The sequence below is a fragment of the Myotis myotis genome, unplaced genomic scaffold, assembly GCF_014108235.1.
Source record: "Myotis myotis isolate mMyoMyo1 unplaced genomic scaffold, mMyoMyo1.p scaffold_m19_p_2, whole genome shotgun sequence".
NCBI classification, from domain to species: Eukaryota; Metazoa; Chordata; class Mammalia; order Chiroptera; family Vespertilionidae; genus Myotis; species Myotis myotis.
This window is the reverse complement of record NW_023416324.1, coordinates 172,970,565-172,988,408: the sequence shown is the minus strand read 5'-3', so window position 1 is coordinate 172,988,408 and position 17,844 is coordinate 172,970,565. Positions and strand designations below refer to the sequence as shown.

At 43.4% G+C, this 17,844-nt stretch overlaps 1 protein-coding gene across 4 annotated transcripts in view; it reads right to left on the bottom strand.

Annotated features, from left to right (window-relative positions):
- Positions 1 to 2,300: 2,300 nt before the first annotated feature.
- ETV5 (ETS variant transcription factor 5) overlaps positions 2,301 to 17,844 on the bottom strand; it is a 56,952-nt gene continuing 41,408 nt past the window's right edge. For 3 of the 4 annotated variants that reach the window (XM_036350565.1, XM_036350566.1, XM_036350568.1), the window contains 5 exons: positions 15,310 to 15,369; positions 10,782 to 10,850; positions 10,451 to 10,620; positions 6,148 to 6,249; positions 2,301 to 4,842 (listed from right to left, as the gene is read on the bottom strand). In XM_036350565.1, coding sequence (XP_036206458.1) covers positions 4,621 to 4,842; positions 6,148 to 6,249; positions 10,451 to 10,620; positions 10,782 to 10,850; positions 15,310 to 15,369 — 623 coding nt within the window. In that variant the 3' untranslated portion in view covers positions 2,301 to 4,620. The remainder of the gene's footprint in view (positions 4,843 to 6,147; positions 6,250 to 10,450; positions 10,621 to 10,781; positions 10,851 to 15,309; positions 15,370 to 17,844) is intronic. The other variant, XM_036350567.1, reaches the window with a different exon arrangement.

The window sequence follows — 17,844 nt, the reverse complement described above, 5'->3', positions numbered from 1 at the left end:
GGCTCTACCATAACAATATATTCAAATTATGACCTCCTTATGCCCTGGATAAAGCCACTGTCTCACTTCACCTGGATTACTATAATAGCCTACTACTTGGTCTTGCTCCCCTACAATCTATTTTCAATTCAGAAGCTTAGGCCAGGATGGCCCAGCAATCATCTAGTTAATCCAGTCAACCTCAGAGCTGGGGCCAGAATCCCTGTCTAGTCCTCTTTCCAGTGTAGCCACGGTGAACACTCCAAGAAAGTAATTTTGGAGGCTAACAGCCGTATTTTCAATTTCAACAAAGTGTTACCATTTAAGAAAGTCTGCCAAAAAGATAATGGGAATGAAAAAGTGCTCTGTAAACTGTAAAGTGCTATCCAAAGGTTAGCTCTCTGAGGTTCACTGCCAAGGTCAACAAACCCAGGCGGGTGTAGAGCCAGCTCTTAAATTGGAGGAGCTAACGGAAGGCTGGCCATGCAAGGGGTCCCTCCTGAATGGGACACAAGCGTTATTTGCCGAGATCAAAAGGACTCCGGGGCTTATCTGTGTGGTACTCTCATCCCCACCCTCTATTTTAAGTACAACCTATATGCTGAATAAAATTAATGCTCTCATATGTTAGAACTGATGATTTTTCTCTCTACTCCCACTCCCCTTTTGCTTGTGTTTGAGAGGCCACACACTGAGCTCCAGCCACCTGTACCACTGGGCAACAAACTGTCTGTCCAAGGTTTCCGACCAACTGGAAACGTGAGTGTTTTTCTCCCACATTCGTTTACATTTGTCCCAGCTGCATTCGAATTTAGATTCTACACATACTCTGGCTTTCAAAAGCACATTCTTTTGCCCTCACACTACCTCTTTGTCATTGAACAACTGAATAAGCATTGTTTCCTTGGCTTGGCTGGTGAAAAGGGACCTCGATGAAGAGTAAACTTCACATTTTCTGGGCTTCCTTATCCTAGCGCCCAGCATGAAAAGGGCGGCCCAGTGTTTGGTGACCTCCCGAGTTAGGTTAACGACCTGGGTCTGGGCCCGGGCTGGATAATGAGCCCATGAATAATGGGACGCTGATTGTCAAAGCCTTATCATGGTGAAGCTGAGGCAGAGCTGCTTTGTCCTGGGCTCCTGCCTTCTCCCCAAGCATCTTAATCTGTCCGAGCTAATGGGTTTATGTGGCAGACATTCATTCCTCACAAGCTCCCATTCAAGCGGCTGTGCACCCATTCGGTCTCAGATGGTTTTACACTTAAGGGCTTGTAAAATGCCCTTAAGAGAGAAAGTAGATAAACTTACAGAAAGCCTTCTGTTATAGGCTTGAAAAAAGGCTCTACTTATTCCTCTACTGTAATAGGAGTCCTGAAAAGCCCAAGGTAAGCTGCAGAAAAAGGCTGAAATGGGAACACTAACAGGCATAATACTGCACACAACCCTGCAAACTTTATTTTGTCCCAGACTTTTCCCAAGCGAACCCATGAGAAAAAGACAAATTTGGATGATTTTTGCACTGCTGCAGGGTCAGAAAAAACAAAGCAGGAAAGACTTCCCTAAGTTTTTGCTGTTGTTGTTCTCGAGGGACCAACTATTAGTAAAACTTTTACTTTTAAGATCAAAACTTATTTCAGGAAAATTAGGAAATAAATGATCTTCTCGAGTTTTTACTGGTTTTCAAAAGTATCTGTGTAAGAGGCTGAGCTAGAGTCATTCTGGAACTCTAAGTCCTGGCTAGTTAGTAATCTTTTTACACAACTCAGAGCCCAGACACGAGCTATGTTTTAAAAAATATTAAGTGTTGCCCGACTGGCATGGCTCAGTGGTTAACCAAATCATGGTTCGATTCCCAGTAAGGGCACAAGCCTGGGTTGTGGGCTCGATCCCCAGTGTGGGGCGTGCAGGAGGCAGGCAATCAATGATTTTCTCTCATTATTGATGTTTCTATCTCTCTCTCCCTCTACCTTCCTCTATGAAATCAATAAAAATATCTTAAAAAAAATACTAAAGTGTTGGTGAGTAGGTGGGCTCAAGGGGATGGGGTGACCTCAGCTCACCACTGGCTGGGAAAAGGACCTCTTCCTCCTCTCCTCTGGATCACATTTTCAGCCAGAGTTTAAGAGGTGAGGCCAAAGAGCAGCTGCATTCTCTATTTCTAGGTAACAGTTCCCTACACTACTCTCACCTCCACAATCCTGGGTAATGCTCAACAGTTGAGAGACAATGAGAGAGGGAGAGAGAAAGAGACATAGCCAGGTGGCTTCTGCTTGCTTTAAAATCAGGCACAGAGGGCAAGAAAGAGGCGGGTTTCAGACACTTGGTAAACTGAAAGCAAACTTCTTTATTGTACACAGTACAGAATATAACGCAGCTTGGCAGGATGCATACGGCCCTGCGCAGGGGGAAGTATTTCAAATCAACTGGCAGGTTAAAGCCTTTCTGCACTGTAGACTTTCCACACTCTGGAAAAGAAGCAAACCAAAACAAACAAACAAACAAAAATAAAACCCTCCGGGAGGTGCATGAGTCCGATGGGAATGCAACGGTGATGCCTCCATCCTACGCCCCTGACAGCACAGGCCACGCGGTCACAGCAGGGAGGGGGAGCTCAGGCTACACGATTATTTTCATTCTTGCTAAGATAGCATAAACCCATTAAAAAAACCAAACCAACCCAGAAAACCCAAACCAGGATAAGCAAAGGAAGGAAAAAACAAATCCTATACAGCATTTACAACAAATAAATCTCTAGCCAGCTGGGGATAAAATATGCATCTATGTATATAGACTATGTGTAGGTTAGAAAGCTATAAATATGGTTTGAAAAAGAGTCCTTTGATTAGAGTACAATGCTAATGAAGGCCCAAGCTATAGGTTCAACACCTTTGTGGGCTTAAGTCGCTTCCAACAGAGGAAAACCTTGTGTTTCCATAGCTATAAAACACACCCCTTCCCCCATGACCCTCTTCACAAATGTGCTGCCGGTCACAGGGGGGACCATGTGACTGTGGAGCGCTCCATCCATAGGAAAACAATTCACGGCAGGTGTCACCCTCGCGGAGCCCACGCTGTCCTCCGAGTGTGGAGCAGCACAGCTGTTCTCAGCGCTAAGTGTCACGGGAGCAGAGTCAACAGAGCAGGCCGGCAGCAGCGAGGTGCTACCACCTCTTTTCTAATGAACTTTTCCTCTACATTGAGCTCAGCTTCCACATAGCTTTAGCTGGGTTGTTTAAAACTTCAGTATAATACAGCAACCAGATAAGCTTCTTATTTATTTTTTTTAAGGTGGCAGGAAACTAAAATGCTAGCACTGTTTACCTGTCAGTGTCACATGTAAGTCTCAAACCCTATGGAATCATATGCAGGGTTTAAAGTCCAAGAATGAAAGAAAAAGGAAAAACAAAACAAACTGATGAAACGGAAGTTGTCATCAGTCATACCCAGGGACGCGTCCCCTGGGTTCCCACCAGGTGACCAGGTTCCAAATGGACATGACATGTATTATGTACATTTGCTTTCCAGAGAGGGTGTTAGAGACCGTGGGGAACTATACACATAGAATCTAAGCGGTGTGTTCAGGCTGCCCTGCACACCTCGAAAATGTACAACTCAGGTGCAAGTGTTCCGTCAGGCTGTCTGGTGCAGAAAGCACAAAGTGGGCAGTAAAGTGGGCTTGTACACGGCTGAGGGGAAGCCCCCACAAAGCCCCTTTCAAGCTGCAGCGTCTTCATAAGTCGGCACTGCCCCATCTAAGGGATGCAGTGCAGTTACCAAAAGGTTTGGTGGTTTTTTTTTTTTGTTTTTGTTTTTTTTGCTTTAAATACCAAAACTACAAAAATCAGTTTATAAACTGTTTTTCCAAAACAACCACCAAAACAAAACAATCCCCCAAATCAAAGCAAAACAAAATACTGTCAAAGTGTTAATCACCCTTCTCCTAAAATTAAAGCCATCCGCACAGAGCCATGTGACTGGGAAGAGAAAAGGGGGCTTGTTCTACTTGGTGACCACATGGCCCGAAGGTTCCCAGGAGTAGCAATGCTAATTATTTGAGAACCATGGAGTGGGTAACAGCTGTTCTGACTTTCCCCCTTTTTTCTAAACCAAGGGGAAACATTACAGATTGAGCTAGATGAGCTCTCTGAATTTTATGATATATTTTTAACCCTTCGTGGTTTGAGCCTCCCCAACTTAGCCTACCTACTATCCTTTGGGTTTGTGGTTTCATTTTCAATAAATTGTGCAAATCAGAGCCCTTCTATGTAAAGGCATTTAGTAGTTCGTGATCAATGCAGATTGTCACACTCTCCCCCAGTTTGTGGGTACTAACCTGAACAAGGTATTGCTTTGCATATATTGTCCATGGGAAGGAGGCTCCATTGCAATCTCTTCCCAGAAACCCTGTCAGGATCAGAGCTGAGGCACCAGCCTTTTGGAGGTTTCTCTGCCCCTCCCTGTTCCCACTCCCCAGCCAAGGTGCCTGTCTTTAAGGGTGCCAATCCAGAGACCGCTTGGGTTCTCCAGATAATACTCAAAGGGCAAGTTTTAGGAACAGCCAAAAACACAAACAAAACCACTGCCCTCATTTGCCTGAATGGGAACTGCTAGCTCTAGGGTTTGGCCGCTCAGCCATTCAGAAACTTAGTAAGCGAAGCCTTCAGCATAGGGGAGGCTGCTGCAGCGATCCATGTCCAGGAGGTAAGCAGGGTTGTCTTCAAAGTGGGTCAGCGGCAGGGTGTCCTCCTCGCTGAGGTGGCACTCGGACTCTGCTTTCAGGAACGGGCGCTGGTTGTCAGGGAAGGCCATGGAGAAAAGGGCATCCGGGTCACAGACAAACTTGTAGACGTATCGCTCCCCGGCCACCTGAGAGAGAAAACGCACCTAATAAGGCCCAGCTGGAACAGGGCATGGTGGGGACCAAGGGAAGAATAATGATATATTTTTAAGTCACCAAGCTCTCAGGAAGCCAGGGACCAAAGGAGGCTCATTAGTAACTGATTATCCAAATCATGCAGATTTATTTTGATAAATCTTGGGGACCTGCTACCTGCCAAGTGTTGTGTTGACACCACAGCTCAGCAGTTGAGATATCTGAATTTCATATTCACACTAGATGGGCTCACTGTCTTATAGTCACAACTTAGAAAGAATGAGTATCTGAGGTTGGCGCTTGGTGTTACGAGGAAGTACAATGGCTTCGGCACTGAAAGGTACAAAGCCGAAGCCAGGTCATGATTTCAGTCACTTCTAAAGTTCAATCTCCACAATAAGCTTTGTTATTTTGAAGGGCTAGGAATTTGATCAGACAGCCTATGTGGAAATTTTAAGTTTGTTCCAAAGCCAAAAAGAATTGCTTCTTGGCTTACCTGCAGTTTTAAATTGCTCATTCCATGGTTCTGTTACACTGAGGAACTGATAACTACTTTATATGGATTTACGCATCATAACACTATTTAGCACCAAAAAGCCTTGATTATCCAAAGGCCTCATGATGTAGCTGACGAGCAATCTAGGTCACTGGGAACCATTCTCTGCTGGTTGTTTAGCATCCCATACCTCCAAAAATCAAACCCGAAAATCAGCTTCGCTGGTAATACAGACATACATTTAACCATTCCTATTTAGTTTTTCTAAGCCACAGTTTTACATTAAATCTCTGGTTCCCCACCTCAAGAGTTGGTTACTTCTCTAACATTTTTGAGAGCATTAAACCAACATATTTGAAGGTCTAGAATGCTTTTAACAACTAAAGACTTCAACGAAACTCTTGTGAGATTCAAGTCAATTCCCACACATGCTCCTTTATGGACACAATAATTGGCCTAAGTGTCTGGACATTTTCGTAATTAGAGGCAGTTTAAGTAAAGCAGAGGAGCCTAATTTTCCCATGATTTGTTCCACACACAACCTCTGGTTTTCATGTACACCCAAGAGCAATAAAGGTACTCTTTATATCTCATTTGACTCTTGTCTTAAGTTTGCTTTTCCAAGGCTTTCTCCTACCACAGAATCACTGACGAGGCTGACATTTTCTCCAGGAAGAACTTGAGAAGACCATTTATTTTCTAATTTTCTCCAGCCAGCCATTATAAACAGCCTAATTGCAGAAGCCCTTGACATTCTCTTTGAATGTGGTCAGAGCAGTTCGTGTCTCTCATAACGTCTCACCTTCTGCATGATGCCCTTCTCATAGTAATAGCGTAGAGAACGGCTGAGCTTGTCGTAGTTCATGGCTGGCCGGTTCTTCTGGATACCCCAACGCCGAGCAACCTGAAGAGACAGGAAAGCAATGGAAACTCATTCCCTGGGTCTAGTGGTTTTCTGCTGACCCAGGAGAGCCAGTTCTGTACTCTGACTGTTCTGGTCAATGCTCCATTTCCCTGACCTGAAAGGAAAAGCATCTCATTCCCTCAAGACTAAACATTCCACAAAGGTGATGATTCGGTCACAACGGCTAAGAGGTGAGACCTAGAGGTGGAAGAATGCTAGCACTGTAGATTACAGAGGGCTTGGATAATGTCCCAGAGGAAGCAGGCCCTCTACTGTTTCTCCACATATGAATTATTGACCAATACCCGTAGACCATTAACATGCTGCCATTAAGTGCTATAGTTTCTGTAGCAGTCAATAAGGAATAATTAGAATGGTCATTCCTGAAACATTAGAAACACACTAGTGAGTTGCTAATGGGCCAGCAGAGCAAAAGTTCAATTCTAATAAGATTGGAGAGGGGCTGGGAGATGTTTACTTATTGCAGCTCATGGAATAAGGGGGAACCAGATCATTTCAGCCTGCTGCCATCCAATCCCCTGCTCCCAGAGGACTTGCAGAATGGACATTAAAACATGTAGCACCATTATCCACTTAATGAAAAATTAACAGGTTTTCCCCAACAGTTCTGAAGTGCATTATCCCACCCAGTCCACCTGAGGTGCAGTGATGGGGAGAAGTAATTGGAGCTCTGGGCAAAAAAAGTCTTACAGCCAAAAAACTTCCTAGTAGAGTTTACCCAATTCTCAGGATAGCCAAGCAAGTTCTGTTCTCAAGAGCCCAAATCCTGCCTATAAAGATGACTATCAAGACAGGAAAAGAACAACCCTAGAAATGTGAGTCTTCTCAGAGGTCTTTAAATATATGCAAACCAGGGGTCAGGTTTTGAACATGTTAGGTCAGTTTTGGAAACTTCTTAAAAAAAGCAAAATAACTATATTAAAACACCAAATGTTAAATATGGAACGGGAAGTAGGGAGATTGCAAGTGGAAACGTAAATCATAAAACAGCATTCTGCTGAAAGTATTTGGGCAGGATGAAAACAACATCTGAATTCAGGATTCTAAAATGACCTTTAATAAATACCAGAAATGATCTGATAAGTAAGGAGGAATGCATCTGTCCTAATTACATTAGAATAATTTAATAGCCATGATTCCACTCTGCCTTGCAAGAAACTGTGAAAGTTAAATTTCCATTTGTTTACTTCCTGCCCCTATGCACACACGATGTCCTGGCTCTCCTCTTTTCTCCATAATGCATCCATTCAGCTCTATCTCTGAAATAGCCAAAAGGGCAAAATTAACCAAAAATTACATCTGGAAATAGTAGTGTAAAGGGAAACCTGCTACCCTAATATATGTTCTTCCACCCTGGCTCAATAGAAATGAGACTATGAAACCATACTTAACCTACTGTCAGCCACAAGTGACGCAGGGACCCTTAAAAGAAGCCCAGCCTCATCACTTTAGTATATTTAGTGGTGGAAAACATTCTTGAATATTCCTCCGCTTCTGCCACAACCTCTCTTTGCAGTCACTTGCTTATGCAATAGCTTACTGGAGAGAGGTTTTGTATATGCACAGACTTCAAAGCATCTGTGGTAGCCATAGTTACTGACTCATCCTCCTGGGCCAGGGCCCTATGATTCAGTAGCCTTCACCAGGGCTGCTCCTTCTGCAGTAATGCATAATGTGGCACAACTGCAGAGCAGCTGGGAATTAGGGCTGCCTCATTTCTGGGGTGAGGGGAGCAGGGAATGGTTTGTTACCAGCTCTTTCTGCCTTTCATCTTTCCCAACCATTCCTTTGATAGCAGGCATCTTGAGGATAGAGGCTGAAGGAGTTAAAAAAAAAAAATCCACATATCTTTTCCTTCCATTTCAAGAGAGAGCAGCCATAGCACGGGGAGCGGTTCTTTCTGCAGCCCATCCTTTTACACCTCCCATGGCATCAGTTATCTGCCACATGTTCAACAAACAACCCTACCCCCAAAATATTCATTAATGCAGATTCACAGTTAAAATGGCTCCAGATTAAAGCCGAGTCAGTCATAATTGAGAGGGTGCTAAGCTGGACGACTATCAAAAGACATTTGATTAGGGGGCCTGCCAAAACGCAGTTCTAAAACCACAATTTCCATGCACAGTGTAATGGATATTATGGATAATTACCCAGAGTGCACTACTCAGCCACACAGCTGCCTACAATTACGTCCCAAACAGCTTCCTCCTCCACTTTACCCTCCCAGCTCCCCTCATGACGACTTCTTACAGCTTTTCTGAGGAGTTGGTATCTTCCTGACATTAACAAGAGAAGGGCCCGCAAGGAGTACAGTGGGAAAAACACACCACAAATGCTGCCTGTCCCGAGGTAAAGTGCAGAGATGGAACAGAGCCGTCCTGGGTGAAGAGCCTGGAACATTCAGGGTTCATGGAATGCCTGGGATGGCAAGGTGGGGTGGGAAGGAGCACTTCCTGAAGAAACGAAGCTGTCCAATCAGCCGAGGGGGGGCTCAAGGCCACTACGGGCCTCATGTGACTTGGCCGCTTGGCATTTATGAGCATTCTGGATTAATATTAGTTTCTTTATTGAGAAAGCAGAGGCCCTTTGCCATCTGTTCATCATTTTCTTTACCACTGGTAGGAGAGGAGAAGATTCAATAACAGCTTTACAAAGGGTCATAACCAGGTTCACCTGCAGCTGTACAGCCTGTGCTTAGGCCCGAGGCAGTGGCAATAAAGTAATAAAAGCTCCTGTTTGTGCAACAGGATAAATCAATAAGGGCTGCCGCAGGACAGATTTACTGTCACAAAGCCTCGGAGAGTCTAGGCGACATGCTTTCCTCAAGCCTCACATAAACCAGGCTGCTTTATGAGGAACAGAATGCGGGCCGATGGCTCCCCAGTATGGCTGGAGGCCGAAAACATGGCTCCATTTCCACATGACTTAGCCATAAAGAAACGCTTAGAAACACCACAGTACTGGACTCTGGCTTTGAAGGTAGATTGAGTCCTGACAGAAACCATTTATAACATGGAATGTTGACACATTTCCATTTTCGTGAGTGATACAAGGTAAGGAACACCATACGTGCATCTCCTTTTATAACTGCCTCCAATCCACACATTCTCCTCTTAACTTCTGGACCATTGTCTTCTTCCAAATCAAGTGCCAGGTTGTTACCTTCTGCTGTTAGCCCTCATACCAACTTAACCCCTTAGTGTGCTAACCTGAGCCCTGGAATTAATGGAACAACATTTAAAACTGCAGTTCTTGCTCGAATGTTTTCTAAGAACATTGTTCTCATTTCAATTACACATACCCAAAGAGACTTATGCTCTGCTGATTTAATATATAACACACCTAAGTACAGGCTACTCTACAAAGCACATGCAAGATTTTCAGGGCTGTTACTTCTTCTCATTTATAATCTCTCTAGAATCTAAGTCAAATGGAAATTAAAAATCAATCCCTTTGGAATATGCCAAACTGAGAGTCTAATTTAATTTACTTTGTTATGTGATATTCAGGTAAGGGGTTCTGTAATATGTCTTCCCCATTGAAGAAATGGTACTGGTTCTGTCCGTAGGCCTTTTTGTCAATAGTTCTGAGCAACAGACAGTAATAATGTTAACCATGTTTCTTTTTCTATTAACAAAATAACGAAGGTTTTGTCATCTTTCAACTATCGTGATGTCACATAATATAGTTTAAAAAATCTAAATTATCTCTGATAATTTCATTTCTTTAGGTTAGAGCTATTTGAAATATGTACTAGGGTAGCTGCATCCTGTAATATATTACCAAAGCATCACACAAATATTCTGTATCTCCACATATAGGCTATGACACATAAGGGCCGACACCAAAACAAGTTTATCACTGAAACAACACTTGTAAACAACTTTCCAAGGCGAAAACAGGCCCCATTTAGATCTTTATGGCCAACTCCCCAGACTTTGTAGAAGTGATACTAATGCGTTTTAATGTATTTTACAGTGGAGAATCTGCCTGTCTGTGAATTGTAAACTGACCTCTGGATAATAGGAAGGGCACCGCCAAGGCCACTGACCAGGCCAGATCTGAATGAGAAGAGCATATTTAACACTGTAAAAGCCTCAATGGAGAACTAAACAAGAGCGAACATCAGCACCATCTACACATAAAAAATCATTCGAGTCCAGCATCCAATGCTCACCTCCTCAGGTTCTATCAGCTTGAACTCCATGCCTCGGCCTGTCCAGGCAATGAAGTGGGCATTGGCTGGGTCATCCAGAAGGGTAACCAGGAACTGCCACAGCTGAAGGGAGCCTCGCCTCTGGTAAGGGGGCCCCTCACGATACATGGTGGGCTCTTGTTTGACTTTGCCTGTTTGGGACAAAGGTACACATGCAATACTTTAATCTTAAGTATTTCAAGTGGTTTGGGCAAAAAAGAGTTAATGCTAATCTGCTATTAATAAGACTGAGGGAGGTGCTCTGACATCCCTGAGCCTCCGGCTTAGCAACAAACTGGATAGGGCTACTCACCTTCCAGTCTCTCAGGAACAACACAAGTGTCATCGAAGTACAACCGGGGATCTTTTTCATATGAAAAGCCTGAAGGAGAAGTTAAAAAGAAAGACCATGCTGCTTAACAAATTCTCTGTGTGTTCTATTAAAATTCTGGATCTAAGAACTAAAATGGGATTCTATCCTTTTGGGCCCTAAGCCCCATTAACGGAAATATCGATGCCAGACTGAATTTTGGGGGATTTCAAAAGGACTCAGGCCTTCGCGTTCTGATGTATTCACCAGAGCTTCAGAGCGGCCCTGCTCTGAGAGCTAAGACTGCAGGGAAGCACCGAGTCACCAGAAGTTCCTTCACATCTTGCTTCTGATGTCTGCATGGATCAGTGTTGCTGTGACTAAGGCTTTATATCTGAAAAGACATCTCATCTATTTCAGTCGGCCTAGCCACATGGATTTGATTGATCTGTGCATAGTCTCGCCATGTTCAACCTTTTTCTGTTGAGGCTGCCTACATACCTCATTCAATTACGAAAGAGTTTGGAGGGGAGAGAGGCTCGCCAATTGAGTAAAGACTTGGGCCTGTGGAGGATTTCGCAGAGTAATAACTTAAAAAGCATGTTGCAGTAATAACCAGGCACATGGAAGGAATCTGAAGAGATGTTCTAGCAATAAAACTTATTTTGCAGATAACAAAACAGAGATCAAGAAAGGGGAACTGACTGGTCCAATAACACATGTACGTGGAAATGAAAGGAAGCCAGGGCAGAAAGTTAAAGGGGTCAAGAAGAAGGAAAGAATGTCCTGTATTCAATCCACAAAAACCCTTAATATGCATTCCATGCTGACCACCAGGTCACCAGGCATCCTGACAAGATCAGCAGTTCAAATCAAAGCCACTTAATAGACAGGCTTGATGGGGACCACATCTCTCCCCATAGTCTGGCCTGCTTCCAGGTGTGAGCACTCTAGTATACTCTCCTCCACCAGCACACTTCTCAGGAGAAAGCACCAGGGGCTCCCGTCTGGTAAACGATGCTCCCTGTGCTCAGTTCTCTGGTCCACAAACCTGGCTGTGTAGTATAGGTGTATGCATGCCAGGTCTGCAGTGGGGACAGGCAAGGGGAGGCACTCTGCAGTGAAGGGCTATCTTAGATTTTGAGAGGGATTTGCTATAACTTGAAAAATCCACAGGTAAAGGTGCCAAGGAACAATCTGCTGTTCTTTCTTCATGATCAGTCCAGACCAAGTTCTTGGCAGGACCAGCACCATTTTTAAGAGGCCTGGAATTGGGAAAACACTGTCCAATTTAAAGGAAACTGAGATTTTTTTGAGGTTTGAATGATTTTTTGTTTCCTCAGCTCTAAGCACTATTTCTCTGTTTGCTTAATTACCTCAAAGGATGTATAATTTTATTGTCATTTATTTATTATTTAATTCAATAAATATTTTTGCCAGGCACTGCGCTGGAAGGAGGTAGACATGAGAAGACTATGGACTTGGTGCTTGTGCTCATGGAGCTCGCATCCCAATTGATGCACACCGACAATTAAGTAAGAAAAAAAAATAAATAAGACATAGTGTGGTATGGAACATTTAAAGAGTGTAGGCCCTAGAGCCAGACTGATGGACCTAGATTAGCTGTGTGACCTTGAACAAGTTAATTAATTTCTCTGTGCTCCAGTTTCCTCATATGAAGACTAGGGAAGATAATAATTCCTACCTTATAGGGTTGTGAGAATTTAACAAGTTAATATATATTCTGTTCCATGGATCTAGTTATCTTTATACTGGCGTGCCAAGAATAGCTCCTGGTTGATAAGTGTGCAATAAATGATAATTGAAAAAAGTTAAGATAGTTAATTGTACATTGTGATAAGTACTATTAAGAAATTAATTGAATAATGTGAGAGCTTTATCTTCTATTCTCTCTCATAGATTCTAAATTCCTTGAGGATAAGGACCATGTTCTGAATTTCTTCATATCTTCATAGCACCTGATACATAATAAGTGCTCAATTAAGTATTTGAATAAATGAGAGAATCTACAGTCTCCATTAAAAAAGACTTAGGAATACAATGCTAACTTTTAAATCAGGAATTCAGTGACTCCTATGATACATTTATTTTCCAATTTGATTAGAAAACTGACTTTTATGACAAACTGTAATACTTTATACTATCAACAGGAGTTACATCATGCTTTTTGCCTTGTTTGCCAGAAAACTATATATTCCTGATTTTCCATATGGATTTTGGTAACTCCAGTGGTGTTTGAATGGTCTTATGATAGTCATTATAAATATACTACTTCAAAGTTCACACACCTGTTATACTTGCTGTGTTATTTTTAGAGCTTTTCTTCTTCTAACGTAAAGATAATGCAGTTATAATATACCGGGAGAAAATGTAAAGCTAGATTACCTTCTAGGTTTGGTTTTCAAACTAATCAGATGAAGGCCTGCCCATGAGTATCGTTTTGATGTATTTTGTGGTTTCTAGTTATCACCACATGTGATTCTCTAAAACATCTGGAAGATGCTGTTGGTTTAAGTGAAATATAAGTCAGTTGAATTTGCGCCAGCAATTACATCAGTTGTGGCTACAACTATCTAATCACTCAAATAAAGGTGGCAGGAAGGACCTGTTTGAGGAGCAAAGTAGAAATGAGAGATTCAAAACAGTATGCAAAGATTCCAGGTGAACGCTAAGGCAAGATGGCTATCTTAGTAATCACAGATACCAATCAGAAACACTTGTTCCACTAACTGTTTCACAGGCATCTGTGGTCAAGCCTGTATACGGAGGGAAAAACCATGTCAGAATAATTTAGAGCAATTAAAAATGCAGGTCTCTTTGCAACGAACTTCTTCACTGTGTGGGGGCAGGGAAAGGAATGGGAAAGAGCGGGGCAACGAACACAAACTCACCAGGTATTTTGTGTGTAGTAAGCGGCCCAATGCCTTACTAAAAATAGTTCCTTTAAGAGCATGCTCCTTTCTAAATGTGGTAATTATGCAAAATGTTTTCCTCCCTCTTCCCCCCAACTCCCTCTTATTTTGCCTGCTGCAGACATCAATTGATTCTGTAGAAACATTTGGGAACCTGGAAGAGAGCCCCACACAGCTGTGCCGATCACAGTCAGAGGTCCAATAGAAGCCCTTCCTTCCCAGGGCTGGACACTCACTCTGATTATCTCAGTGCCCCTTGCAACAACACCTGGTCTCCCCTCCAACCAAGCCAGTGGGAAATAATTTTTCATTGAAACCACTCTTGTGAACCACTCACTTACAAAAACCAGCCAATGTTTCATAGTGCTGTTTTACTAATTCTTTCAACCTTCCTCTAAAACTCTAGAGCAGTGGTTCTCAACCTTAGCTGCACATTAGAATCACCTGGGAATCTTTTTAAAATCCTGATTTCTGGGCCTCATCCTCTGGAAATTCTGTTTCTTTGTTACTAATGTTGTGGCCTCACCCCGTAACAAAGAAACAGAATTTCCGGAGGATGAGGCCCAGAAATCAGGATCTTAAAAAGATTCCCAGGTGATTCTAATGTGCAGTCAATGTTGAGAGCCACTGCTCTAGAGAACAGTGGTTGTCAGTTTTGGATGCACATTAGAATCACCTGGGGAGTTTTAGTGGCTACTAACCCCTGGGTTCCACCCCAGAATTTCTGCTTAATGGTCTGGATGAAGCCTGGATATCAACTGTTTTAAAAGCTCCTCAGGTGATTCTAATGTGGAGCCAAAGCTCAGACTCCCTGCTCTATACAGTGGGGCCTTGACTTACGAGTGTCCCAACTAACGAGTTTTTTGAGATACCAGCTGTCTCTCGGGGGATTTTTTGCATTGAGTTGATAGAGTAATTTGAGTTAACGAGCTCGGTCTTGGAACGAACTAAACTCGTAAGTCAAGGCCCCACTGTAGTAGTTCTCAGACTTGAATGTGCATCCGATCACCTGCCTTGTTAAAACATGGATTGCTGGGAGTTTCTTATTCCCCAGGTCTGGGTGGGTACTGAGAATTTGCATTTCTAACAAGTTCCAGGTGAAGATTATGCCCTGGGCTTGACGAATCACTGCTCTAGATATTTATGGAGTGATTAACAGAAAATAAAACATACTTCTGGGGAAGCTGTTCTAAGGAAAAAGCTCTTCCGTGTTTCAGTGTTCAGAAGAGAAGTCCTGAACCTACCATCTCAAGTCATGACATAATCCCTAAGTTCCAGTTTAGGCCGAATGTGTTATATACAGCTGTGTAATCTCCTTGTATGGAAATGTGGAAAACTGATTGGTCCACCTTTTCTTCACATTCTCCCCTGAACTCCTAAAGTTAGGGTCATTGCTATTGAAAATGCTGGCAGCCCTCACAGTGCTCAGGAGCATGCCTCAGACTGTGTGTGCAAAATAACAGAAGAATATGATCAACTAGCTCTCATATTCATGAGCTAAGGATGGTTTAAAGTTTAAACTATGATCTCAAATCTTAGCCTGGAAACTGAGCAATTTTAAGCTTCCTTGAATACTTTTCTTTTTTAAAGTTACTTACCTTCATGGCTGTTGGAGAAATAGCCCCCTCTCATGTAGGTTGACTGGCAGTTAGGCACTTCTGAAAGAGAAACACAGACAGGCACACTCTCGTCAATCATTTCTGTGGTGAGTCATCACAACAATCAAACTGCAGCTCTGCAGTGAAGCCCTAACCTTCTCCTGCTCCAAGGTCATGTCATTTTGGTTTTGTCCTGGGAAAGAGGTACCACCCTAATAACCAACATGGAAAACACCATATAACCCACCATCTGAAAAGAGGACTCTTGACTCCTAAATCAAGAACTGAGAGAAAAAAATGTCTCATTCTCACAACTTGCTCATTTAGAAATTAGTTTAACACCAAACTTGATGGGAGAGTTCACGGTAGAAGAAACTGGCTTTTAAAAGGCCAAGGTTGGCCTTCTGCCTATAACAACTCTGCGGCTTTGGGGTTTTGGACGGGGAGGAGGGTCACTAAGATCTTCCCAATTTACTCTTTATAGCTGATGGTCACATCCAGTTCTGCTGTAAGAGGTGAAGGTATTTTTAGGCCAAAGAGATTAGGGGATCTGAAGCTATGAAGCTAGGACAAGAACTGGCAGGAGTGGATTTGGCAAGCACATTTGCACCATGCTGGACCTGTCAGAATGGAACCCCTGCACAGCCATCTCTTCTTCTGGCATCATGTTTTCAAGACAGTGAGTTGAGTTGTGTCTATGCAGGGCAAGCCTGCCTACATACCAGGACACCACTCAGACCAAAGAATTACAGATATGGTAACATCTGCTGAGTGTCTTGCTATAAGGGAGTGGGATGGGGTAAAAAACTGGTCAGGACAGATTAAAATGTCAATCCCAAAGTAAAAATGTTTCTGGTCATGCCTACTCCTGAGAATAATACATCAAAGCCTTCAGGAGGAATGCCAATGGGAACTTTACAAGTTATTGATATCTATACTTGGTGATTTTTCTATCATAAAGCAACAGATGTCTCCCATCTGCTTACCTCCTCAACCTTTTTCATAACCAATTTCTGCCTGAATTTAGCAACCTATGTATTATCTCACAAAAGGCCATTGAGTAAATTCTATTACCTATTTCATTTGCAAAAGCCATTCAAGTATATACTGCCCCGGCCTTCCCTAGGGTCTTCAAGAAAAGCATGCCTGGGGAAGGCTGAAAACCTACCCACCAACCCTCAAATTCCTTTAGCACCAACTGCAAAAAAGAGTGAAAAACTTAAGTCATTTCTGAAAGGAGGAAAAACGAAGCAGAAGAAACAGTTTCTAAATGTGCAAGCGACAACACAACCCTCCTTTTCCCTGATGATCTCATTGAATAAACCTGACCTCTAAGATATGTAGTCAGTGAATGAGTGTGTGTGGAGGGGAGGGGGGACAGCAGGGCCCCCAAGTACAGCTTAAACTCTTGATATGCTTCAGGTTCTAGACAAGAGTAACCTATCTATCTATATAAAAGCCAAGTGACCGGAATGATGGAATGACTGGAATGACCAGTCACTATGATGTGCACTGCCGTGGTCAACCGGTCCAATGGGGGCCTGATCAACCCCCGCAACCTCCTGCAGACCCCCCCCCCCCCCCGCCGGCCCTGCTCCTGATTGGCCCCACCATCCTGACTGGGGGCAGAGCCGGCCGGCCAACCTCCCTAGGCCCCTCCCCCCTGCCGCCCCGCCCTGATCGGTCCCCATTGGGGCAGGTTGGCCAGACCCCACCTGTGCATGAATTCATGCACTGGGCCTCTAGTAACCAAATAATAGGAGACCTAATGTATCTCTCTCTGTGTATACCAGCAGCCACTGAAGGACACAGAAACTTTTCCAGATGAAAACACTGCAATAGAGCAGTGAATCCCATGAAGCAACCAAAAAGACACCTTTCCCATGGCGCACCCAGCACCCCACAGAGCAATGACACACTAGGTGCTTTCTTGGAACACCATTCATTTCAAGAATAGAAAGAATCCCTTCCCACATGTGGGCTCTCTTCCATATTCTTATATTGAAAGTTTATGAGTCTTGTATTAAGAAAGAAAGCCACAGAACTAGGGACAGGACTAAGATGCAGAAATAATATGCCCTGTGTCCAGTGACCCTAAGATAATAGGTCTTAAAAAGAGTATCATCAAGATTGGACCCCGGGCCTGGCCAGCATGGCTCAGTGGTTGAGCATCGACCTAGTAACCAGGCGATCACTGTTAGATTCTCAGTCAGGGCACATGCCCCAGTTGCAGGCTCAATCCCTAGTGTGGAGCATGCAGGAGGCAGCCGATCAATGATTTTCTCTCTCCCTTTCCCTTCCTCTCTGAAAAAAAAAAAAAGATTGGACCACAGCAATCTTCAGGGTTGGCCTCAGAGGTGTATTCTGCACCACTTTTAATTTAGTTGTAATTCTGGTTTGGTCCTAGAGGAGGTGAGTGTAGCTTCCACCTACTTGCCACCATCTTGAAATCTCCCTGCACCACTTTTGACTGCCCCCTGCATTTCCTACGATTTGCATGGCTTTTGTGTTCTGTTTTTTATTCAGTTATGCATA